The following is a 26,603-nucleotide window of genomic DNA, read 5'->3' on the forward strand; positions in this document are numbered from 1 at the left end:
TTTTTTTTATAAGCAATTTTCAATTAGTAAATGAGATTTATTATAGAGTAGTTAACTAGTCTGAAAGAGTGTTGTATACATGAACATATGGTTGTAGATATACGCGGTGTATTTCTCAGAGAATACATATAATGACATTTACAAATGTCTTATGACCATACGATCCATTTTTTATTCAACAATATTTTAATATATATTTGTATAGTTGTTAACGCAAGAATATGTTAGATACAGATAGGTAATATTGAAAGTAGCAAAATTGATAGAAATTGATGTAAAATCTGGAGAAGAGATGTTACTATCTGTAATAATGTATAGGTTAGAATGTAAGTAACAAACTGTATCGTCACTCACTCACTGTTCATGCATACAAATGAATTAGATGTGAACAGAAAATGTGCAGAATTAAGAGTTTCTTGTTTAGCTGCTTACGTGCATCTAACTACGAACACAGTGATGCCTTGCAGCTGGTAATAAATTATACCATTTTAATAAGCGAGTGTATATTATATGCATTGAATTATTCAGATCTTAAAGCTAGGATTGCTCATGTTGTCACCAACAGTTTCCATATTTTCTCAACCGTACTGATACTTACCGATACTCGTTGTATAACACCAAATATACATACACCAAAATAGCTAACATGTCATAGAACACTCGGACAACATTCTTTTCACCAATATGTGCACCGATCTGCATTTCAAATTAGATCGTTTACATATTATGTCAACAAACCTTGCGCGTGATTTTTGCTCTAGCGAGACCAGAACGCTGTCTCTACACTACTAGGGTAGTTACCTTTATATATATTTCAAGATAGGTAGGTACCATACGACCAGTCTATAAATATTTGCATTACATAACTACGTGCACTTGTTTTGTGGGACCGTTTAAACATTTCATTGTCGCGAATCTGAAGATAGTACGTGGGCGCACGTTTGTTGTTCATCTGCTGTTTTATGTCCGATAACAGCACAAATTGTGGTGATTGTTGTGCCGGAGTAATCGGCAAAAAGTTCACTAATTGGTGAGACCCAATTTGTCTACACTTATGCAGTTTTTCAATTTTGTGTGTGAGATAGTCTGTTTAATAACCTGCTGCACTGCAATTCATGAGCAAAAATTTGACAAAACGTGTCAAGTTCGGTCAGAGCTTTGTCATTATTTTAGCTAGTCACCCTACGTAAACAACACCCAGGGTTCTTTGTGCTTACATGGCTGAGCACTAAATTTACAGCAAACAGGCTGGTATGCTAACAGAATACATAACCATTTTACTTACTGTTTAATACTGACGATGTAAAATAATATTTAAAAAAAGGTCCATTCAACAACCAAATTCTTCCACCAATTTGCTTCAAAATCCATACAGTTGAAGAGTTGGTCTAAATCGGGTATATATGTAATTTAACGCACAACCGGCAGCTGCTTTTCACTATATACTGTCCAGTGTAACAAGTGCGCATACCCTACCTAACCATTACAACGTACGTACGCACGTATGCATATATATCAGGAGTTGATGAGGCACTACAGAGTTCCCCTACACCTGGAAGCTGCTTGCTCTGCATCCACAATTTAACGAGCAAGTTTCGTGAATCAGAACTAGCGCATAACGTGCGATACGAATAACACAACACAATTGGTGGTTGTCCCAGGTGACATGATCTGAAACCCAGCATGCATTAGAGACATTTGTCAGGTGAAACCAAGTGACAAATCAGATTCATTGTTCCTCAGGTGTCTGCAGGTGAAATCACGTGTCACGTGACCACACACGACAAATCAGATGCATTCGTCAGGTGTCACGTGACCACACACGACAAATCAGATGCATTCGTCAGGCGTCTGCATGTGAACCTCGACGGTGGCTTCTTCGGATGTAATGGACGACAAGTGGCCGATCGTTAACTTTTGCTGATCGCCCGTCTCCGGCCATACGGCTCTCCTCCCGAGAATTTGCACAGTCTGGAGCCGCGCCCTATTGTATGCGGCTATCAGACTGAATCCAAACCTCCTGCAACACAACAGAAGGATTCCGTAGACGTCGGAGGGAAAATTAGTGCTCTCAGTGGTGTTGTCAATCGGTTGTAATTTCGTAATCGATCATCGGTTGCACCCGAGTAACCTATTTTTTTTCAACCTATGAAATCGATTATGGATTTCAACCAAGCGCTTGGTTCGAGCCACTGTTCAACCGATGATCGAGTATAATCGATGATCGTGACATCACTAGCTCTCAGACACACATTTGACATCTGTGTTGAGGAGTCACGCGTTTATCCTTATCGGTCCTACCCATTATTAGTTACGAACGACCGACTGGCAGGCATTCGGACTTGAAAACGGGCAGAGATGACATTTACTGTATACGCCATATTTTTCGCGTACAGATATATTTTCGCAAATTCAGACTTGACGGACAATTTCGCGAGTGGTTAATTTCGCGGTCGGTGAATTCCCGAATCAGTGAAGAACAGTGTGTTGCCATTTTCGCGGTCGGGGATGCGTTCGCGAAATTCGCGAAAATTAAAGCGCGAAATCGTATACAGTATTCTATTATATTTTCCCATCATGCTACGTTACCTCATGCATACGTATTCGACCATCCCGGCGCCACCTATCGCGAGGATCTGTAAGAACGTCTGGTCGACGGTGCGCAGTATGACGACAGAGCCGACGGGCGCCCCGGCCATCAGCAGCAGTAGCGCCACCGTCTCCGTCCAGTGCCGCTGTGTGAAGATCACAGGCAGCCAGAAACACCACACTGCTCCTTCCTTCACATGGTACTGCAGACAGATCAAAATCAGACCGATCAGTGACACAGCAATAGTCCAGGCAATCTGTGGTTTGACCTGGACAAAATGCCCACATGCCCGTGTCTCTTGAAACCCTCCCAAACAACGGATCAAAAAAGTAGGAAAAAGAAAGTTGGGGAAAATTCCTAATTTGCATAAATTAAGAATGGCCACTTTTGCCCACATTTTCAGTGATAATGTATGCACATTGCACAGACCCCCCAATATTGGTACAAATTGAATCATTTTCACATAACATTTTGCAAGGATATGTTCACTGAATATGTTTTGCAAATAATGCAAACAGTGTATAAAAAATGTACTGCAGACAGATCAAAATCAAACCGATCAGTCATGCAGCAAGCGCACCACTCCTCGTCATATCACAGGATAACCCCCTCGCCCAGGAATAGTTCTTCCGACACGAATTAAAATTTATTGAAAAAGGTCTTTTGTATTAAAGATACTGTCAGGGTTACGGACAGGTACCTTGCAAAGGGCATTGCAACATAACTGCTTATCAAATTCAATAAAACTCATATCTATTTCATAAAAGAGAAGTCTCTCTATGCTCTCGATGTAAATAATCAAAAAAACTTCATAGCTAATTACGAGACAACCTATGATCTGTTTCACCCCCCCCCCTCCTGCCTGAGGGAAATGAAAGTCCTCTCCTCCTCCTAGTGTCCAAGGAAAGTCCAAGGAACATCTAATGTACTCTAGTGTCTGTAATGTCCAAGTTCACAAACGGACAAAAAAAAGACAACAGAACAACAACAACAAACGAACAAAAGGAACGAAAAAAGGCAAAAGGTTGACAAGTTCTATGCGGTGGCCGACGCTAACCATCTGCTTGCAGACTTTGCAGTGAAGGTCGTCGGGAGCGAGGCTCTCCATGAGCCAACGACGGAGGCAGTCGTGATGGACGACGGCGACGTCGCCACGGCAACCGCACGGCTCGATCAGTTCGCCTGCATCACGTCGCTCCATGTCATAGCAGATCCAGCATTCCTTACTCGTCGACGACGGCTCACCTGCCAAACACCAAACAACACGCAATAAGTGATCGGTGGCCACCTTGTGGGGACGAGTGTCCGATGACCGATACGAATGTGAAATGTACATGAGAATCATGTGAAATCATGGTTCATACAGTACTGAAATTTTTTCCAAGGACTTTTCAAGGACATTTTATCGGAAATTCAAGGACATTTTATCAGACATTTTATTGGAATTCATACACAGAACAAAACATACCTGGATTAATTTAATAACCACATTCTTAATCACTGCATGTCACCTCTAAAACTTACCTGGATCACATTAATAAACCCTTCTAAACACTTCTACTTCTACAACATACCTTGATTTACTGACTGATTTTACTGACTTACTGTAATTTGTGATCATCATTTAACTGTCTATCGTGTCTATAGCTTTTTAAGCTCATTTAACGCACTTTTTATTGAGGTTTGCACATTATTGATAGTACAACATTTCTTTTTATTACAGGAAAGGATTCTTTCTAAAAATTCAAAGACATTTTCATGAAATTCAAGGACATTTTCATGAAATTCAAGCACTTTTCAACATTTACATCATCAACATTTACTAAATTCAAGTACTTTTCAAGGACTCCCCTCAAATTCAAGGACTTTTCAAGGACTCCCCTCAAATTCAAGGACTTTTCAAGGACTGTGCGAACCATGGAAATGTACATGAGCGGCATTACCTTACACTGCTCATAATAATTACGCGCGTTTAAGTATTTATTATCTCACTTATTATATTATTCAGTAATTCCCAAAAATGAAAGATGCGATGGACACATTTTCCTCGCTTGTTGGTATTATAAATAACGTCACCAATAAAAGTGTATATAGTTTGCAGGGTATGGTTAATAGATGGCAGCACATACCAGCAGCAGATGTGGTCGGAGCTGTGTTGTAAGTCGCGTACTTCCTCTTAAGCAGACGATCGGTCTCGGAGTCTTCCTGCCGATCCAGATCCAGATCCAACTGCTTGAGGATCTTCTTAGGATTTAGGATCCAAAGCTGCTCCGGACTGTAGTAGACAAGAGAAGCGTGAGAAGAACATGAATTCTTCATCGGTGCCATCTCTACGGTGAAGCATTTCGGTCGCTGTCATGATTTCCAAATACAAGTGATGTTTACAGACCACCTCACCCATCAGTGTTAGCCCAGTCCTCCTGTTCAAATGCTCTGACGTATAATGAATAAAATAATTAATCATGTCCAAAGGCCTTCTGTGAAGCTCGGCTGAAAGCAATGCGTCACCTCCGAGCGATTCATGACGTGTAATATCTTGCAGTTCTGTGTTGTCTCTACCACCAATGTTAACTCTCCCCTACTCAACACACCCAACAGATAATCTTACCTGCTCCAATTCCACAAGCAACATGGAAACCAGAGTGGTAAGACAATATTTCACTATATTTTTTTGGATTGAGCATTTCTGAGCAATAACTTTAGCTCTCCTCTACTCAACACACCCAACAAATAATCTTACCTGCTCCAATTCCACAAGCAACATGGAAACCAGAGTGCAACTCCCAGTTCAGCAACACGAAACAAGACATCATAGCAATTTCTTTCCCGTATCTTGAGCCTGCAAAGATGAGACATAGTTACACACAAGTATAGCAGAGTACATCGACTACTAACACTAATGACTAACCACCTATCAATTATCAGTCCCCGTAAAACTTTCACGACGCAATCATGACTGGTACCTATCTTTAAAAGTATACAAAGGGATTTAACCTAGTGTAGACAGGGTTCCGCGTGAGAAAAAATCACGCACTAGATTTGTTGACATATGTAAACAGTCCAAGCTAAAACGCAGATCGGTGCACATATTAGTGGAAAGCATGTTGTACGAGTGTTCTATGACATGTTAGCCTTACTATATATATTTGGTGTTATGGTTAGTTGGTAAAACCATGAGAAATCCTCGCTTTAATACGTTACGCCTCATCAAGGTTCTTCATCACACACAAAACTATAAACTAATTATCTGGCTTGCAAGCTATTCGAGTGGCTACCTGCAGCTACTCAAATTTGATTTTATCTGCAAGAATAAAATGCAATTAAAATGCAATTAAATTAAAATGCAAGAATTAAAATGCAATTATCTGCTCTCTCTGGCTGAAGATCACGATCACAAAGACCTAAAGACAAAACTAGGGCGGCCCGTAAGGTGGTCCTTTGTCAACCACTAACATTTGTCAACCCCCATGATGTCTTAATCGAGCAATGTGATCGTGAACAGCCAATAATAAAACTAAATTTTCAAACCAGGTTATCAAAGTAAAAACTAAACAACTGACCTTTGCTTCCACTTGTCACCCATGATGTCCCACACAAGGAACATGATTGTGAAGACTTGCAGGCCAGCCTGCACAACAAGACCGAGACGCGACATGTGCAGCTGCGTGGTGTTCACCCACTTCTGTGTGTCCACCCGATTCGACCAGGCTCCGTGTACCTACCGACATAGTAGCATACGCGTGGAAATTACACGTGAAATCCACGTTTGATAAGACGTATGTGTCAGGGTTCATAGTAGTAAGACACATGTTGAAATAAGGACTTATAAGACCCTTTTTGGAGGCCAAAATAAGACTTTTTTACGCGATTTCTGATAGATCACCGACTATTAAAGTACACTAATAATATTTATATACACAATTGCACAGCAGATTTAATTATTCCGTATTATATATACAACAACTCTGTCGAGAACAGTTTATAAAACCTAGGGTCCTTTGGCAAAAAATAAGGACTATTAAGTACTTTTCTAAGATTTCACCAAAAATAAGTACTAATAAGGGCCCTTATTTTATTTTTGGCAAAATAAGTGCTTATAAGACTTTGGAAGACCCGCTACGAACCCTGTGTGTATGTGTATTATATACCTGCACACATGTATAAATAACACGTCTGTCAACTCAGACAATGATAAATGCGTTATGCATGCAGACGACAGTACATACCCTAAAGTACGTCTCCACGCCATAGACAAGGAAGAATATCACAGCAACAAACATCAGGAATGCAAATATTGCATTCACGCAGAACGAAACAAGGCCCTGTAACACAAAACACCGAGCTTTCAATGCATTGATCAACAACACACAGACATTATTACGAACAATCACTCAATAATTCACGGATCCCAAGTTCCCCAACCTCATAATTGACCTCTAGTGTCTGGAATGAGTCACAGATAGTCTTAGCTAATTACTGCTGTGTAGGCCATCTAAAAGACCATGCTTGGCAACAAGGTACCACAAAGTCAACAACTTGGAGTGCAAGCGTAAAAAAAACATGCAAAACCCAGAGTAACTTGATCTACCCAGCAAACAGATTGAAGAGGGTACGGCACGCGTCTCGCAGCCTTGTGAGGCATGCGTCTCGCAGCCACGCGTCTCGCAGCCTTGTGAGGCGCGCATCTCGCTCTCACCTGCACGTCGCTGTCGGTGATCATGTCCGTGGCGATGAAGCGCAGCATCAGCACCAGGTAGACGAACGCGTTAAACACGTAGAACGAGACGAGCGACTTGCTGAGGAAGCGCGGCCGGTCTAACCTGACGTCGTTCAGGTGAAACGCCTGCGAACACGCGACGACAACATGGTAAACGAACGCGTTAAACACGTAGAACGAGACGAGCGACTTGCTGAGGAAGCGCGGCCGGTCTAACCTGACGTCGTTCAGGTGAAACGCCTGCGAACACGAGACGACAACATGGTAAACGAACGCGTTGAACACGTAGAACGAGACGAGCGACTTGCTGAGGAAGCGCGGCCGGTCTAACCTGACGTCGTTCAGGTGAAACGCCTGCGAACACGTGACGACAACATGGCAACGTGTTAAAACGCTGTAAAAATGCTCTCGCAGCAAAATGCATAGATATACCTACTGTGAGCTCGTCCATGTTGCAAAAATTCACTACAACTCATTTGTGTTGCTACTTTCATAACATTTCTTCACAAAATCCACAACATGGCAACAGGGGTAGAAATTAACTTTTGAACAAGAGAGTCCTTGACCTTAAAAAGAGGGAGTTCACAGCAAAATGAGGGAGTCCGCAGTCTGAAGTTCAAAACTAAAGATATTAACAATAATGCATACATGTGCTTATTTTGAAGATTCATGCGGTTGCACGATACGGCAAGTGCCCTTATTATCGCGGGACGACAACATGGCAACGTGTTAAATTAACTACGTCACAAATTTTCTATGGTGTATATTTGTAAAAAGATTTGTTGCAATTTTTTTACATGAAAAGTAAGTACTAACTGCACTAAATGCATCCTCAAATTCTTACCTGATGAGATTGTTTTCCAACTAGTTAAAAAGCCAAAAAATCTGGGAGATTTGATATATTTATCACGACATTAAATGCTTGTTATGTGCTATGTATGAGTCACGAGTGTTTGTTCACATCGAATGGAATAGCAAAATAGGAAGTATAATACAGCAATTTAACTATAAAAAGTGAACAGAATCACTTACATTTTGTGAAAAACTGGACAGAATCTTTTTTACTTTGACTATGTAATTACGGTGACGGCATCCCTTTAACGTGACGGCGAGGTATACAGCTATAACCGATGTAGCTTGGTATACAGCAAGCACACTTATGGCAGGCGACCCCCTCTACATTGCGCATGGGCAATGAAGATGGAAATCAAGGTCAGAGTTACGATGCGCCATGCTAGACATGCCCATGCTCGAGCTCAATGTACCTGTTGGTAGCACTCGACTAGTCTAATCTGATTATGAGACTCACCTCAGCCCACAGACAAATGACTAGCGATACTCCTGACAGCAGGAAGGGATAATAGGCCAGCAGCAGGTTGGACGCCCACTCTACCCGTATAGTATTCTGCAACAGAGAAATGTGTAAATTAAATAAAAAATTCTGCGAGTGAGCCATCGCAGAGCATGAGATTGCATGGTGCCAGAGGAAATGAATTTCCGAACGGAAGAATGACAGGAGATTGCAGTCAGTGATGGTGATGTAAGGTAGCAGTAGTTTATGAATATTTGGGGGATAGCAGTAGCAACATGTTGGTTTAGATGTCATGGAAATGCTTAAAGCATTTATAGCACTCCACCTGAACTAATGGCAGCAGTACAACATTTTTAAAATCAATACCCATGTCTCAATACAGCACTGCAATTATGACACCTTAATTCTATTATTAAAAACCTATATTTTCTCTCAGTAGATCATATATATCTGATAAAGGCACTGTTGTTCTATAGAGAGTTCTCGAGAGTGCCACACTCTGACTGGGTGAGAATACATTTGTGCCGAGACAGTAAATTACTTGACTAATAATTACAGCGTTGACTTACTTTAGTCACGTAGCAGAAGATGCAGATCATAGATAATATCAGTATACTTTCATTGGAAACTAGATACTGTAGACGATACTGACTTACTTTGGTTGAGAAGTAGATGCCACGGATGGCGCTGGCTAAGATCACAAACACATAGAGTAGCTTCTGGCTGGTGACACTCACAGCAGCTGTCCATGAAGCCTTCTGCTGCTTCATATAGTCCGCACGCATGCACATAAACTGCAGGGCAAATTAAATACCAATCAGAAAGTTAGCATTAACAATTCTTTATGCCGATTTAAAACCAAGGCAGAATGTAGAATAGACTCGTTCATGTATTTATATGATTTTGAGTAGAATATAACCTTTGGAATTTAGAATGGCACTGTAAATACATTACACAACGCTTACTTTATCATCGTAGTACATTTTTAAAATCAACGATACAAATTCTTTACACGTTTTATGAATACGAAAACTACAGTAATAAATTACGCGTTTTAGTATATATAAAAGCTTTTCAGTAGTAAAAATCTCTGTTTTTTTAAAGTAGAAACAAGTGCACAGATGCACGTGGGTTACTCTTGCAACTGTAAACTGATGGTAATCAGTACGATTCTAATATACCCGATTACTCTAGACTTCTTTTATTATACTAGTAAAATTCGTCATAGTTAGAAAAATAAAGCTAACAATTCATCATTTAGATGCAAGGCTAAATAAAACAGTTCATCGATACATATATAAATAACACAGGATGTGTGTCAAGCAAGGAGATCGAGTATTACTCAAGAGGCGCATACCAGCTGTATTATCGAGACTGCTGACAGGAAGTAGAATACTGCGCCAAAACTAACGAAGTATCGCATGTTGACGTCTGCACAGGTTCCTCCACTGAACTGCACCTGTTGAATTATAATAAGTGCTCATAGTATTGCGTCACATCCTACCGGCTGGACCAGTGGCAGTAAACCGTAGAAATTCTCGGCGATATACAAAGAATACAGCCGTGCCACACGTTGTGCAGGCGTGTTTCTAAACGTGGTACGAGGTAAGCATGTGTAAGCTGCCATATGAATAAGTTAGGCTATGTTACCTACAGTTTGATCACATTACATGTTAGCACCATGTCCCGACTGATGTAAATTTGATTTTACTGTTCACATCAACTTTTATCTGCTATTGTAATATTTAAAAATGCAGAGAAATCTTGCATATTTTTGATAAATTTTATATATGGTAGAACTAGGCACGATGGCCTATACAAGTATTAAATGCTGTTACCTCTGCATGCATGTTAGTGTTTCGCCTGGCCAAAAAGGTCTCTAAGGTGGTAATTTTTTTAGGGGTGTTTGCGTGTTTCGAGGTCCTAGCAAAGTGAGCACCGCAGGTGAAAAAAATGGATTTTTTTTTAAATGGTGCAATTTGGTGCATTCTAAGCTATATTTTGATTTTAGTTCAATAAAGTGTAGTTTATTGATGGAGAAACAGTGATTTTCATGAGCATTTCTCGCGTTCTTTTGTGGGCTAAATCTCTCAGACACCGGTCTATAAAGGACAGCCTTTGGGGTTTTCCTTTGCTGACCTCTATAAGCAGGCTTGACTGTATCTACACCCAGAAGTAAGAGTTGAGACGTAGTGGAAATGAGCAGCTTTCCGCATTGACAGTAGCAGTCAAGAATGATCGATTGAACTCTATTTATACTGCAGCAATTCACGAGTGACTGGCTGATCGGCTGTGTGGCTAGCACCTAGCTTGTCTATGAGCGTGGCTGCATACATACAATACCCGCACATTCACCACTCTTACCAACTGTTCAGTATGTGAAGTGAATAATATATGGGTCACTGGCTGATAGCCAGAAGGCCTAAAAATTTGCAACTGAATAGATACTGGTGCAAAGTTTGACATGCTGACCAGTGGCCACATTGCACCCCAGTTATAGACAAAAGGATGTAACGTACATGCACAGAACACAGAGTGACAGACACACGCACGCACGCACGCATGCACAGGCGCACGCACGCACGCACGCACGCACGCACGCACTCACGCACAGGCGCATGCACGCACGCACGCACGCACGCACGCACAGGTGCACGCACGCATGCACGCACGCACGCACGCACGCACGCACACACACACACACACACACACACACACACACAAATGCATTTATGCCCACAGACCAGTGTGCTACTTTACTTAGTCCATGACATCGTTCGTACATGTATGCATCCTTTCACACGAACTTCAGCAAAAATAAACCGAAAGTGACAAGGTACTTAGTATCTAGGACAAGCACTGGCGCTCACGTTTCTATAAGGCCAAAACAAAATATATGTGTGGTTACCGTTACATGCCGAAACAAAATAGGGTAGGTAGGTAGGGGAAACATTTTATTTTCTTAAAATATTTTACTTTCGAACCATGTCCGAAAGATGTGCGTTGTGCCTTTTGAAGCAGGAACTGTCGAATTCATATTTATTTTATTTATTTTTTGACTAAAGAAAATTGACAATAAAATGTTTAGGGTCGCTGGGAAAAAATAGGGTCGGTCGGGAAACCGTAACCACACCTATATTTTGTTTTGGCCTAACACAAAAAAGGTCACACCTGCGTCATTCACTCTCTTTGAGTCATACCAATAGCGGTACTAGAACGACACCGATGTACACCACAGGGCAACATTATGCTCACTTTCCCACTGCAGTGGTGGCGTGCACAAACCTGATAACATTCCACTCTGCCTAAACATAGCCCTGAAGAACCCGGGCAATAACTCGCAGCCTCAGCACCAGAAGAAGCTACCACTAAAACTAACACTTTTTGCTTAACAAAGACAGCACCGAAAAGGACCTAAAGGGTAAATTAAGTGACATATTCAAAATAGTTAACCTTTGCATTTATCAGTAGTGACAATGTAGCCAATGACATAGACCAATGACCTATAAGGGTCTAAATAGAATATGAAACCTGATAGCTCCCCCCACCGTGAAACTTTATGGCCTGACCAGTGATCCTGCGTATTTTAGTACTAGACCGATTATATCCCACGCAAAGGCTGGTGGCCCCAAGCACCTGTGCTACAGCTAATTTTAGCTCTTGGTGTATGTGACAGTCGTAGCATCGGCATTACAGATTATTGAACGATGTAAACACAGGTGAAATGAGCTAGAGAATATCAGAAGTAGATAATAGGGAAGGAGTGTGACTTCAATAAACAAGGGAAGTTCGTCATTTACTAGCCTTAGAATACCTACGATTTCCTACGCGTAACTCAACCAACTTGAGCTCAAATGGTACACAGTACATTCGCCTAGCATCGTGCGAAATCATTTCCTCGTATACACCTGCAATCCGGAGATACAGACTAAAACGTATGACACGATTCTCCATTCTGTTGCCAGCAAACCGAATGTATAACCTGCCTAACTTGAAACAATAGGCAGCTACTAACGACTCTTGCACACTCTTGTGCCCTCGGCGATGCAGTGTGGCTCGCTGGGAAATTGGAGCTGGAGCTGCTTATGATTGCGGTGGGCGTGCGTGCGTGGGGGGCATACCAGCTGTAAATAGGTCAAAGATTACATCGCCGAGTGTTGCGTCGATGTCCAATCTCCCAGCGAGCCACACCGCATTGCCGAGGGCACAAGACTGCGCAAGAGTCGTTAGTAGCTGCCTATTGTTTCAAGTTAGGCGGGTTATACATTCGGTTTGCTGGCAACAGAATGGAGAATCGTGTCGTAGGTTTTAGTCTGTATCTCCGGATTGCGGGTGTATACGAGGAAACAATTTCGCACGATGCTAGGCGAACGTACTGTGTACGATTTGAGCTCAAGTTGGTTGAGTTACACGTAGCAAATTATAGGTATTCTAAGGCTAGTAAATGACGAATTTCCCTTGTTTATTAAAGTCACACTCCTTCCCTATTATCTACTTCTGAAAATATATAGCACTTCAAATTCCATACTAATGATGTAGAAATGAAATTAGAAGCCAGTTGTAGGAAACATCACGTCTCACATGTCATACGTTTTGCACATGAAGTGTTTCTGACAATGGATCCCAAAACAACGCAATCACAATTTGGTTTCTTCAAGTAATCGATTCAAGCGTCGTCGCCTTACCTCGCAAAAACACTTGCCCTCCATACACATGCCATGACCTGAACAGTTGTACAGGCACTGGTCGTAGGTGTGATCGCCCACAGCGCCCATGATTTCCAGACTTCGTTTGATCAGTCGATCCATCCTCGGACTAATCTTCCGCAGCTGTAGCAAAGAAGGTGGTTTAATTGAGATTCATGCTCCCACTGAAATTCTCCATCCCGTGGCATTTTTGTTAGCAACGAAAATGAAACGTAGATGTATTCGGGTCGCTAAGCCACAGAAGACGTTTCTAGATCAATCAGTGAAAGTACATTAGCTGGTACCATATGCAGTGTTTCCACAGGCCAAACAGGTCTGTAAGGTCGTAAATGTTTTTTTGATGTGTTTGCGCATTTCGAGGTCCTAGCAAAGTGCATGTCAACCAAGGCATGTCAACCAGGGGGGTCCGGGGGCATTCCCCCTCCAAACATTTTTTGAAAAAATGGTGCAATTTGGTGCATTCTAATCTAAGCTATTCCGAACACATTGTATGTGATTTTCGTCAGTGAGGCAGTGTTTTGGACAAATTTTTGTGTGGCGGCTGAGAATTTGAGCGAGGCAGCTACCACCTCGCTCGTGTCGATGCAGGGGAAACACTGCTATATGCCACATCACCTTATTCAATCAATGACACTGGGCTTAATTAGCATACAATGCACAACCACTCTCCCTCGTGGAAACCTTAGTAGTTTTATACGTGTGGTATTTTCCTCTGGTATGCATGAACTGGGCACTCACATTGGTAGAATAGCACACAAATGGAACACACTATACGGTTTGTATCACAGGACTGGCGGATGAAAGGGAGTGGAGAGACAAGCAAATAATTCATGAACACATTCTTATATGGTTGCCCTGGTACACTGTTGTAAAGGGCATTTATTATATATACATTATAACAGTTCAATAACTTATGCAGCACTCAGTATATGATGTCCACCAATCAAAGCATGAGAAATGAGTGCATCTAATAAGGTGTACATCTAATGTCATGTCAACAAACAATTTCATACCTAATATAGTGTGTAGCAATGTAATGAATTAATTAGGATAAATGTTTAATGTCAGATTAAAATAAAACAATATTTATGCATTTGTATTATAAGTAGTATCAGTATTACTCATGAGTCAAACTACATGCAGCGCCCCCTTCGTACAACTCAGGATACCACTGCCACAAGACTGGTACAGGATACCACTGGTACTATTTTTCAAGTGGGCGGAGCTCCGGGTTAATCCAACAAATGGCAATCCAATAGCCGCGTATGATTTGAAAGTAGTAAATGGGCACACAATCTGCGCACTATTTCGTATCACTATTTTATCAAATTTTTCATAAAATACCATAATTGTTAAATTTTTAATATCTTTGCAACTTTTATTAGTACAAATCTTATTACATAGGATGTATGAGTAACCTAGCCGCTGTAAAACTTGTGGTAAAAAAGCGTTAGAAATTCTCACGGAAATCTACTTACAAGTGGCAGTGGTGAATTGAGCCAGAGCGAGAGCGCCATCTGTTGTGGAGTTTGCTCATGAGTAATAGCGATGCATTGCATTCTGGGTACACAAATGTATAAGCACACACTTACTCCCAATTACATTGCTGTGGAATCGGAGTTTTCCTAAGGAACTTGCGAGACTTCTCAGGATAAAGTGTAGTGTACTTGTATCAAATAACAGAGTTATAATTCGAACAAGTGAATGAGGAGATACCAAAATGGACACAGTTGTTTGCTTCAGCTGTGATGGTGTAAAAAGAAGCAAGCGTTGCGCGAATTTGTGCTCGCGCTTTTCCACCAGCTCTATCTTTCTGCGAGTTTGTGCACAGTGGTGTGCGTGCGGTGAAAATGTGTGTTGCAGAAAAGCGTCTGCATTTACGTGGCATTATTCGTGAATAGATACATAAAGTACCCTGGTACTATCTAATATGCCGGACCGTACCTCGCCTACTCCACTAACGAGTCTAGGGAGTCGCCTACGCCTACTCCCTAACCCTAAATTAAAGTTAAATCCTTCCCACGCCTTCATACGCATAGCGTATAGCTACAGGCGCATGGGGCAGTGCCTATCTCCGTTTCAGTAACCCTGAGGCCCCGCAGCTGCTTTCACAGTAAATGCTACAGTAGGGGGTTAGTCCACTGTAGCACTGTGAGTTCATTGCCACACTCTATCTCTATTTGCTGAATGCTAAGCAGAGAAGCCATGTGTATAATTTTTTTTGTCTTTGGTATGACCTGGCCGGGAGTTGAACCCCCAACCTCCACATATGAGGCGAGCATTCAACCATTGAGCCATCTCAGTGGTGATTCTTTAACCCTAACCCTATCAAATAGTGACCAGGGTACGTTCCGGTATACCAGACCGTACCCAGGGTACGTTCCGGCATAGCTCTAGTACTATAGCCCGCGTACAGTGACTGCCGCAGGGCTATAGAACATCTTGAACTAGATTTCGCAGCTGCACTAGCTCCCCAAAGTTCCCACGAAAAATCGCTCACAATTTAAAACGCAAAATGATCGGGCTTTTTAACACTTAATCAGTTAATGACTTATCTATCTACGTGGACATCTCACCTATCTTTTTGAACACTTTCCACAACTTTACACTATGTATTTATGCATTTATTCCTCACAAGTCTTAGCACTACTTGCAATTCCGTTTGAAATCCTGTTGCGTACACGCGTTACGTCACCCGAAATGAATAGCTGCTGCCATGTATTTTGCCTACACTTACAGGCTACATTTCGTACTACTACTACTAGTATTAATCATGTGATTATGAGGTTTACGACTGATAGTGATAACAAATATTGGCTTCTAAACTGTTCTATTGTAAGATAATGGCTGTTCGCTTACCGTAAGAATGTAATACTGGTTGTAGTATTACATGTTGAAGAAAACATGGATATGCCATCGAAAACGAGACGAAGGAGTCATCCACACACGAAATACTTGCGACACTAGCGCCGTCGCTGCGATGACGTCACGACTTGTAAAGAAATTTAATAAAATAATGAGAGAATGCATGCAAAGCAAGATTTATAAATCTGTTAACTGTAAAATCATTGACGTATCGGCATTTTATTTGTAAAACTTAAAAAAAAAAAAATTAAATGCTGAAGCTAGACTTTTCCGTCAACTATCAATAGTCAATAGTCACTTGTTTTAGAGTTGCCATGGATTCAGTTATCAAAACAATTATGGATGAAACGAATGGTAATACTGGGAATATTTACTGTATATGTTTTGACATTCACGTGCAGCTAACGCATTCCTCAATACTTTTAATGGAAATGCCTATCATATCTATAAACTTACGTAGAAGGAAACTGCACCAAACTTAGTTATTGAGTCTGCCGAGTGTGTAATTTTAAAATTGTCTCGGCCGTCGCAAATTTCGAGGGGAATGTAACATTAACAATAACAATGTTAAAACCTAATTGAATCTCATGCACATCTTATTCTTAGTCTTACTCTTACTTTGTAAGTCAATATTTATACTCGGTTGCCTACCGAATTTGTGGATAACATCGTGTGCCTATCTCTGGGTTTATGCTCATTGTTATGATTATACGTACAATAATAATATTACTAATACTATTAGGATATTAATAATTATTAATATTATTGTCTATTGTCATTGTTGACAATGACAATATAATGATAATGTACGTATTGTAATTGGTATTAGCTCTAGTAACTATAGCCCACATACAGTTGCCAGTGGCAATTGTACGCGGGCTATAGTTACTACTAGAGCTATAGTAATACTATTACTAATAGTACTATTAATTGTATAGGCCTAATGAGTAATGTAAATGAGTACCGGTAATATATGGTACTCAGGGTTCTCCCCAGGATGAAATTGAAACAGGGGAGGGAGAGGGGGAGGGGAGGGGGAGGGGAGGGGAAACTAGGGGGGTCCGGGGGCCTGGTCGAATCACTGGCAGCAAGAACAAGTCCGCACCTGCAGCTATATACAACACACACGCATCTATTGACTATATATAACAACATTATATATAGGTATATATAACTACTATAACAACTATATCTACTATAACAACTATAACTACTATAACAACTATATATAACGTTGTTAGCTCATCTGACATAGTCAGATGCAGCTTGTAGAATCGCATGATCGTCCGTGCGTCCGTCCGTCCGTGCGTCCGTCTGTGCGTCCGTCAACAGTTGGGCACAAATCTTAACCGCTCGACGTACGGTCACGATATTCGGGACGTGGGGGGGTAATCCGAAAACGAGTTGGGATGTCGAAGCTGGGGGTCAAAGGTCAAAGGTCAAGAGGTGTAAAATAAGGGGGAACATTCACTCCTTAACTTAAGGTATAGGGAGGAAATGCAGAATAGCGGCACAAATCTAAACGGCTCGACCTAGGCTCGTGATAGTCGGTGTATAGCATCATGGTAGGAAAAGCCATCACTGTGCTGAAATTGGAGGTCACAGGTCAAAGGTCAATGGGCACAGGGCAGATTTTAGACATTTTCTGAGGACATGGTCTGACGGAGCGATTGAAAAACTTTTTTGTTTCAGCGGTGACCTAGCATTTTTATGGCTTTATTAAAAGGACCATGAAATGTCCCTTCTGCTGACATGCGAAGAGTAAGTGTCGGATAACCTTTTGACCCTCAAGAGGAGGGTTAAACATGGATTTGTTGACTGTTAACAAAGGACTGAACTGCTTTTGCTATTAGAGCCCCCTCTCCCCACCCTCCCCCTTCCCCCTCATTCGGGACACGCGAGGTTTCCCGAAGTTATAACACTTCGAGTGATTATGTTCATGCAGCAGTAAAATTGGGCGGCCCTCATGCCGTCTCTATCAAATTTCATCCGTCTCATCCAAGAATAGGTTGTTCAAAAGACGGGTAGACGGGTCTCTGGTTAACACAGTGGACCCATCACAGGTTGGTTTATAACAAACAACAAGCTGCGGATCCACCTCGCAAGCTGGTGTAGGAATATGTGATCCGGATCAATAATCAACCCAAACAATAGCGTAGGCAGATAAAAAATTAATATTTATTTTTCGGGGGCTACTTTTCAAGCTCACGTGCATGAAAATAGCACTCTGAAATTTGGTTTGCATTGAACTCTATGCAAATTTACGAGGGCTCTTTTTGGCATTTCCGGGGCTCTTTTTGGCATTTCGGGGGCTAAATCGCCCCGAGCCCCCGTGTATTTTTTTCACTGAGCGTAGGATCACATGATTCGTGTGATCAGGATCATATGATCTGCCCAAACAAACACACCCTAATCACAATGCATTACATCTATATATGTCATTTCAGGTTAACTGGCTCTGGAGTACTATGGGTGCTTCACACAGCATCTTCACCGAATCTGAACTCACTGATTATCAGAATCTCACTTACTTATCAAAAAGTGAGATCTTGCATGTACACAAGCGGTTTTGTCAAATGGGTAAAGGTTTCACCAAATACACCAAAGTCAAGAAAGATGTCGTCCTTCAACTGCCCGAGTTCAAGGTTGGCATAAATTCGTGCAGAATAGACGTTTTTAAAATTAAAATTAGCAAGTCATTTATAGCATATTGAAGCATCATATATTTTAATTTTTATATTTAAGTAATTATCAACAGGGGCTAATCTATGGCTGCTTAATATGGGCACCCATGGCGAGCGTAGTGAGCGTCCCAAAAAATTGGGACTGTTGGTGAGCGCAGCGAGCGTAAAATATTTTTTAGGTATAGGGCCCATAGATGTGTATAATAACATTAAAATTTTATTCAGATAATAGCTTATAGATGAGTATTTTATTATAAAACAGTGCCTACATAACGATAGAAACATGGAGATTTAATTTTCACAAATTTCAGAGCTCTGCCAATTTGGGCGTTTTATGAATTTTGTAATTTGGGCGTTTTGCTAGGGGTCGACTCGTAATTTGGGCGCCGGTATTTGGTATGAAAAATGACTTGGATTAGGCCCTGTTCAATATATATATCACAGCTCAGCACATTGAAGAATCCGAGATACAGTAAAAACCCGCGTATAAGAACATAGATTTTTCCAAGTTAGCCTCGACATGTTCTTATATAAATGGTGCTTACTGAAAAATTAGGCTCAAAAGGTTCTTAAATAGGTTCTTAATTGTTTCTACTTTTAATATGTACTAGCTGAAACCCGCGCTACGCGCGGGCTTAGTGACTGTGATGCATGTGTTACCAGTACAGTAGTGTTATGTGTAAGGTGTTATATGGAGAGTTTAGTTGTTGCACATGTTTGTTTTTTTATGGTTGAGATAATATTATATGATATATATAATATAATATTATATTATTAATAGATATGATTGTTATTGTTGAGCATTGGCATTGGCATTGGCATTGTTATTGCATCGATATTGTTGAGCTCGTCTTTTTTATTTTACCTGTGTTTCTTTTTAAGTCTTCATCTGCATGGAAAATTAAGAACCTACTTTAAAATCTTAGCCTAAAACAGGTTCTTATGTAAAGGGGTCTAAATGGGAAATTTTAGCCTAACATGTTCTTAAAATCTATGTTCTTATACGCGGGTTTTTACTGTATGCAAGTTTACAGTTTTTACAAGTTAACTTTTTTTTAAACGTAATTCATACATTTCTTCTACACTATTTAAAATTTGAACCACTAGTGAAATTCGAATGTTTCAACCTTTTCTATTAACATTCTTAGATTATACTTATTATAGCCATATATACACATCTGACATTCAACCGTTTTTTTGCCGATCACAATAAAAAGTTTTGACTCGGCGGTTTAAAATGGACTCGGTCGGGTTAGCGGAAACAAACGTCTTTTTAAGGCCTTATATAATTAGTGACGATTCTATAGATGTGACCGCTATCACAAGTTTGTCTGGTGTTTGCTGACGTAAGCCTTTATATACTGCCAGGTGAACCCATTCGCTGATAGGATCCTGCAGGTGTTTTCATCGGCCAGTGACGACGCGCTCAGCTTTGAGGACTTTCTCGACATGATGTCGGTATTCAGCGATGAGGCGCCGCGATCCGTCAAGGTCGAATACGCGTTCCGAATCTACGACTTTGACGAGGACGACACAATCTCCGAATACGACCTTGAGGAGGTCATCAGCCGACTAACTGGCAGTCAGTCGCTTAGCAATGAGGACATGAAGCAACTCATCGATAATGTGTTCGCAGAGGCTGACCTGGACGAGGACAGGTGTCTGTCGTTTGCTGAATTCGAGCACGTCATCTCGAAGGCACCCGACTTTGTCAATACGTTCCGCATTCGCGTGTGAGCTTAGCGCAAATTTTGTTTGCGACAACCGCGTGTTGACAGATTAAATTGATAGATGGTTTAACATATAGTGCAATTAAAAGTTTCGAATGTGTGTGCATGTTACATGTAAGAACAGAGACCAACTTCTTCAACAAATTCTGCATTTGCACGTGAGTGTGGTGAGAGAATTTCGACAGCGAAGATTCGACACGCTTTGTGGATAGCTGTTTCAAAACAAGTAAAGCGAGTGTGAAAAGTTTTTGTGCACCCGTGTGTCAAATATAAGAACAATTCTGGACAAGCGACTTGAGTTAACAAGGAAACAGGCAAACATGGATGAAAATCAGGAGAGTGGCAACCCTTCATTAGTAGATGGCCAGAAGGTGTCAGACGACAGCACCACAGTGTCGTCTGCCATTCTCAACGGCGCTAATAGTTCTCTTGTAACCGCGGCGACGGCAGAGGAGCTGCACCACCCCACAATGGACGACGTCATAGAATCATCAGAGGAGACCTTCGCCGTTGTCCCGGCCGCACCCAGCACGCCACCTGGTGGGGACAGTGGCGACAATGAGCTGGTGGTCTTGGATCCTGATCATCCGCTGATGCAGAGGTTCCAGGCGGCACTGCGGCAGCACCTGCAGAAGCAGCATGATAAGCTAACGATGGAGCTACGAGAGACATCCGAATCTTTGAGGTACATTCTTCTGTCACTCTGCCAAGTAATTCAGCCAGTTACCGTACTCCTGACGCGTCGCCAATTCTTTTTTTTGTTAATTGTGCATAAATTATAATTCCTGTGCATAAATATTGTATCAGTTGCTTTTATCTGTTTTTATGCTTTCAGAAATCGAATGAAGGATAGGGAAGATATGGGTGTGACTCTCTACAATGTTCAGCAGGAACTGGCCAGACAGCAGATGTTGTTGGAAAAGGAAATGGATGAATTTAGCAGGTAAAGAGTACCTGTGTTAAAAAATTCTTGCTTACTCAAAAGTTTGTCATGTGCGTAAAAGGTTAACTGTTGCTTTCTGACATTTTCGCCTAGTAAGACATCATTGTTTAGTATATGCATCCCAAATAGAGAAAAGTTGTATACGAATGAAAGCTGTTTATGTGAATCCTATGTTTCTATACACCATTGTTCACATAAATACTTGTTTCAGATTGAATGATGATAGAGGGCATCTCGAAGCCGAAGTTAAGCAGGTGATGGACTCCCAGAAGCAATTGAAGACCACTGTTTCGCAAAAGCAAGTTAAAGGTGCCGAAATGCAGTCAGAGCTGGACATGCTTACATCAAAGCTGGCTCATCTATCCCAAGCTAATACTGATCTTAGGTACACATTGCCAATACCTAGTACTTTTATTATGACCATTGACGTATTGAGTCATTGGCATAGGTTTGTTTATTTCTCTACCTAATGGATTGATCAACAGATCAAAAGAGCTAGTCAGTATTTATGTTTAAAGTAAATATTACTAACTGTCAGAATCGTCCAGTTGGTGTACAAGCAAATTTTACAAGTTGACGCCGATAGTCAGTCCCGCCCATGCAGTGAAAAAAATACACGGGGGGGCTTGGGGCGATTTAGCCCCGAAATGCCAAAAAGAGCCCCGGAAATGCCAAAAAGAGCCCCCGTAAATTTGCATAGATTTCAATGCAAACCAAATTTTAGAGTGCTATTTTCATGCACGCGGGTTTAAAAAGTGGCCCCAAAAAATAATTTCCTTGCGCCTGTGGCTTCTGGGTGCAGCATAGGCCACGGATGAATCCTCGTCATCTCGCTCGGTTTTGGGCGAGTTGTCTGATGGTGTCCCAGGTGTGTCCCTCAGCTTTGATTTCGGCTTCGACCGACCCCCTCCATGTAGTTTTTGGACGGCCCCTTCCCCGTTGACCTTGTGGGTTCCACGCCAGTGCTTGTCTGGCGATGGAGTCTCACCCCTGGCCCACCAGGTTGGGAGTTGGGCGTAGGGCTAACAACTCTGCTCCGTAACAAGAAATAAGTTACTGAAAAACACTGATGCCGATAGCTGGTCTGTAAACCGTGACTACCAAAGCTCTAGCGAAGATCAGCAGATCTCGTGAGCTGTGCTTACTTGTAGGTCAGACATAGCTGTGATGAAGCGAGTGGCCAGAAAGGCAGACAGCGAGATCAGCCAGTCTGAGACGGACAAGCTACGGCAGGATCTACTCGTCAACAAGCTGACACAGTCTGTCGAGCGGCTGAGAGAGGCCATTGCTATGTATGATGTGCAGCGCAAGGCGCAGGCTGGGGAAAGCAACGCTACGAAACAGGCGAGTATTACCAGGGAAAAGCATGCACACATGCAGTCACCCCTCCCCGCGCACACACACACACACACATGCAGTCACCCCTCCCCGCGCACACACGCACGCACACATGCAGTCACCCCTCCCCGCGCACACACACACACACACATGCAGAGGCGTGCAGTCACCCCCCCGCGCAACACCACGCACGGCACACAAATGCAGTCACCCCCTCCCCGCCAACACACACGCACACAATCAGTCACCCCTCCCCGCGCACAACACGCACGCACACATGCACGTCACCCTCTCTTGCGCACACACAGACATGCAACACATGGCATCACCCCTCCCCGCGCACACACACATCGCACACATCATGTCACCCTCCCCACACACACACACACACACACCACACACAGCGCCACGCATGCAGTCAGCCCTCCCGCACACACACACGCAGCACATGGCAGTCACCCCCACACCACCCACACAGTCCCACACAATCACACACACAACACAACCACCCACCCAATTCCCACACCAACACAACATGCAGTCCACCCCTCCCACACACACCACACACGCCGCAGCATGCAGTACACCCTCCCTACACACATCTCGCACCACACGCACACACACACACACACACACACACACACACACACACACACACACAAACATCACATGCTTGCAGTCCAACCCCTCCCCTACACACACACACACGCACACACCCACAACAGCTGCATCCACCCCTCCCAACAACCACACCCACACGCACGCACACATGCATGTCACCCCTCGCCACACACACACACATCACACACACACCACAGCCACACACACACACACAACACACACACACAAGCGCCGGGCGCGCGGGGCAGCACACCACGCACGCCCCGATGCAGCACGAGCAGCAACACACAGCACGACACGGACCACATGACAATGACACACACGACACAACACGCACAGGCGACATACACACCACACAGACACACACAAGGGGGCGCGGCGCGCGGGGGCCCGCGAGAGAGGGTGCAAGTCACCCCCCCGCCAGGCATGGGGGACGCAACAACAAGACAGACACACACAAACACCGAGGCGACCACGGAGCGGCCCACGGCACACACACAGCACACACACACACACACACACACACCACACACACACACACAGCACCACACACACACACACACATACACACACACACGGCGTGGAGCGCCCGTCACACACACCAACCATACACGACCACACAGGGGCAACATTCAGTCCACCCTCCCCACACACACCACACACACAACACACACATGCAGTCACCGCCCTCCCACACACCAACGGGAGAACACACCAAAACGGCACACACACATGCAGTCACTACGCGCGCCGGCGCGAGGCGAGGCGACACAGGGGGGGGGGGGGGGGGGGCAGACACACGATGGTGGCAGTCACTCCCTCCCCATCAGCTGAGGGGGTGGGTGGGCCCGCAGGGGCGACGAACACCAGTCACACACACGTGCTCCGCGAGGCCGGGCACACAGCAAACCACACACCCAACACACACACACACACATACACACACACAGCGGCAGGACGGGGGCACGGGCACACACATGCAGTCACCCTCCCCAACACAGCACAACGCACACATGCGTCACCCTCCCCACGACAGGAGGTCACACAACACACACACACACAAGCGCAACACACAACACACAACATCAGTCACCCCCTCTCCCACACACACAACCGCATCGCACACATCAGTCACCTCCCACACACTACACACAACAGCCACGCGCACACACTGCAGTCATTCCCTCTCCCACAACACACAACCACACACAACATGCAGTCACCCCATCCCGCACACACACACACGCACGCACACATGCCAGTCCACCCCTGCCCTACACACACACAACAATGCACACCATGCATCCACCCCTCCCCAACACACCACACAGCACACCACAAACATGCAGTCACCCCTCCCCACACACGACAGTAGCACCACACAGCAGTCACCCTCCCCATCACACACAGCCACACACACATGCAGTCACTCCTCCACACTCACACACAGCAACACAACACAACGCATGCATAGTCCCCCTCACCCCACCAACACACAACCACCGGGCCGCACACATGCAGTCACCTTATTATATATCCAACACACACACACCCACGACCACACATCATGCAATCCCCCTCCCACACCACACAACACAGCACACAGCCAGCACACAACACCAACACCACACACGCACACACACAACACACACAACACAACACACACATGCAGTCACCCTCCACACACACACAACACACACCATGATGCAGTCATCCCCTCCCCACACAGCACACGGCCACACACGCAACATGCAGTCACCCCTCCCCACCCACACACTCACACACACCACACATGCATTCACCCCCCACATCCACACAACACCACACACACACCTGCAGTCACCCTCCCCATCACACACACACACAACACAGCACACATTGCAGGTCCACCCCTCCCCACACACCACACAGAGCACACATGCAGTCACCCCCCCAACACACTCACACCACACACATGGCAGTCACCCCCCCCACGCTAACCACCAACACACCACACATGCAGGCCCCTCCCCTACGCACTAACTACCTACGCAACACATGCAGTCACGACCTCCCCACGCAACAGGCACGGCACACATGAGTCACCCCTCGCCGCGCACACACACACCACACACATCAGTCACCGCCTCCCCGCCACACACGCACGCACTACATGCAGTCACCCTCCCCATCACACACACACAACGGCGCAGACAATGCAGTCACCCCTTCCCCACACACCGTGCACGCACACGACGCACACCACGCACATGCCCCACACCCACACGCACGCACACGAGCGCCGTGCACCCGCATACTTTTGTATATGATGGTATGTTTGTGTATGTTCAGGCCTCAGCGAAGCGCAGATGGAGATAGAAAACGATCAACGTGGAAAAGAAGCAGTTATTTCTCACAGTGGAACAGTAAGTGAAGCGGGGTATGCTGCAGGAGAGACGAAAGCACAACGGCCGCCATGCAGGTAAACATCCGTGCTGCCATCTACATATCCACTCCCTCTAAAGTCTAAACCTATGAAGTGGAGACCTGGGGCCCGTTGCCAGAAACTTCGTAAAGTTACGATTAATTTTAAGTCTAATGTTAATGTTAAGGTTAATTTTAAATAGCGTCCCAGAAACAACTTAACAACTTACGTAAGTGAAGAACCTTACGATAACTAGGAACTTCAATCAGCAAGGCTTGCTGATTGGATGGGAAATGATCCAAAATCAAATTATGACACATTTATTGAACATCACAGTAATTATGCATATTATGATGGCCTAAACACATATAAATAATATTTATGAAAAAATATTACGGTGGCATGAATTAATGTCTGCACAGACAAGACAAATTCTCACACTGAACACGAGACGCCGAGATCGTGCAAGCGTTACAAACCTGTGAAACAAGAGAAGCAAATGCCATAACGTCATTTATAAAATGTATTGTTTTTTATTAGCGTAGAAATTAATGATTTTGAACGTGTTTTTTCAAGAAAAACAACATTTTATTCGATTATTATAAAAATAATGTCATGATAAATTGTAATTCGTGTGTAAAATGTGTTATATTCTAACTTCAATATTAAAGTAAGGAGGGTCTAGGATCTTAA

At 43.4% G+C, this 26,603-nt stretch overlaps 3 protein-coding genes across 3 annotated transcripts in view; 2 read left to right on the forward strand and 1 right to left on the reverse strand.

Annotated features, from left to right (window-relative positions):
- Nucleotides 1–149: 149 nt before the first annotated feature.
- On the reverse strand, nt 150–16,287 carry LOC106810939. The gene is made up of 14 exons (XM_014814424.1): nt 16,185–16,287; nt 13,305–13,448; nt 9,977–10,078; nt 9,276–9,413; nt 8,617–8,712; nt 7,506–7,661; nt 7,287–7,391; nt 6,817–6,912; nt 6,151–6,308; nt 5,331–5,429; nt 4,720–4,865; nt 3,648–3,835; nt 2,590–2,792; nt 150–2,020 (listed from the first exon to the last, which is right to left on the reverse strand). Exons 2-14 carry the CDS (start codon nt 13,425–13,427, stop codon nt 1,831–1,833), a joined length of 1,800 nt encoding a protein of 599 aa, XP_014669910.1. The 5' UTR covers nt 13,428–13,448; nt 16,185–16,287; the 3' UTR covers nt 150–1,830.
- Nucleotides 16,288–16,509: 222 nt separating this feature from the next.
- On the forward strand, nt 16,510–20,627 carry LOC106810940 (calcium and integrin-binding protein 1-like). The gene is made up of 3 exons (XM_014814425.1): nt 16,510–16,544; nt 18,638–18,835; nt 20,243–20,627. Exons 1-3 carry the CDS (start codon nt 16,533–16,535, stop codon nt 20,609–20,611), a joined length of 579 nt encoding a protein of 192 aa, XP_014669911.1. The 5' UTR covers nt 16,510–16,532; the 3' UTR covers nt 20,612–20,627.
- A 282-nt stretch (nt 20,628–20,909) lies between these two features.
- Nucleotides 20,910–26,603, forward strand: part of LOC106810936 (coiled-coil domain-containing protein 40-like) — an 11,184-nt gene continuing 5,490 nt past the window's right edge. Inside the window, exons 1-4 of the mRNA XM_014814420.1 lie at nt 20,910–21,289; nt 21,440–21,547; nt 21,759–21,932; nt 22,699–22,891. Of these exons, the coding sequence (XP_014669906.1) occupies nt 20,925–21,289; nt 21,440–21,547; nt 21,759–21,932; nt 22,699–22,891 (840 nt within the window). The 5' untranslated portion in view covers nt 20,910–20,924. The remainder of the gene's footprint in view (nt 21,290–21,439; nt 21,548–21,758; nt 21,933–22,698; nt 22,892–26,603) is intronic.

This window comes from Priapulus caudatus, unplaced genomic scaffold (assembly GCF_000485595.1).
Source record: "Priapulus caudatus unplaced genomic scaffold, Priapulus_caudatus-5.0.1 Scaffold488, whole genome shotgun sequence".
NCBI lineage: Eukaryota > Metazoa > Priapulida > Priapulimorpha > Priapulimorphida > Priapulidae > Priapulus > Priapulus caudatus.

Coding starts and splice junctions, on each gene's coding strand:
- LOC106810939 (XM_014814424.1), bottom strand. CDS start 13,427: ATGGATCGACTGATCAAACGAAGTCTGGAAATCATGGGCGCTGTGGGC. Junction 4,866..5,330: donor TGCTTGTGGAATTGGAGCAG/GTAAGATTATTT, acceptor TGTCTACTACAG/TCCGGAGCAGCTTTGGATCC. Junction 2,021..2,589: donor GTCGAATACGTATGCATGAG/GTAACGTAGCAT, acceptor GTTGTGTTGCAG/GAGGTTTGGATTCAGTCTGA.
- LOC106810940 (XM_014814425.1), top strand. Junction 18,836..20,242: donor TTCAACTGCCCGAGTTCAAG/GTTGGCATAAAT, acceptor ATATACTGCCAG/GTGAACCCATTCGCTGATAG.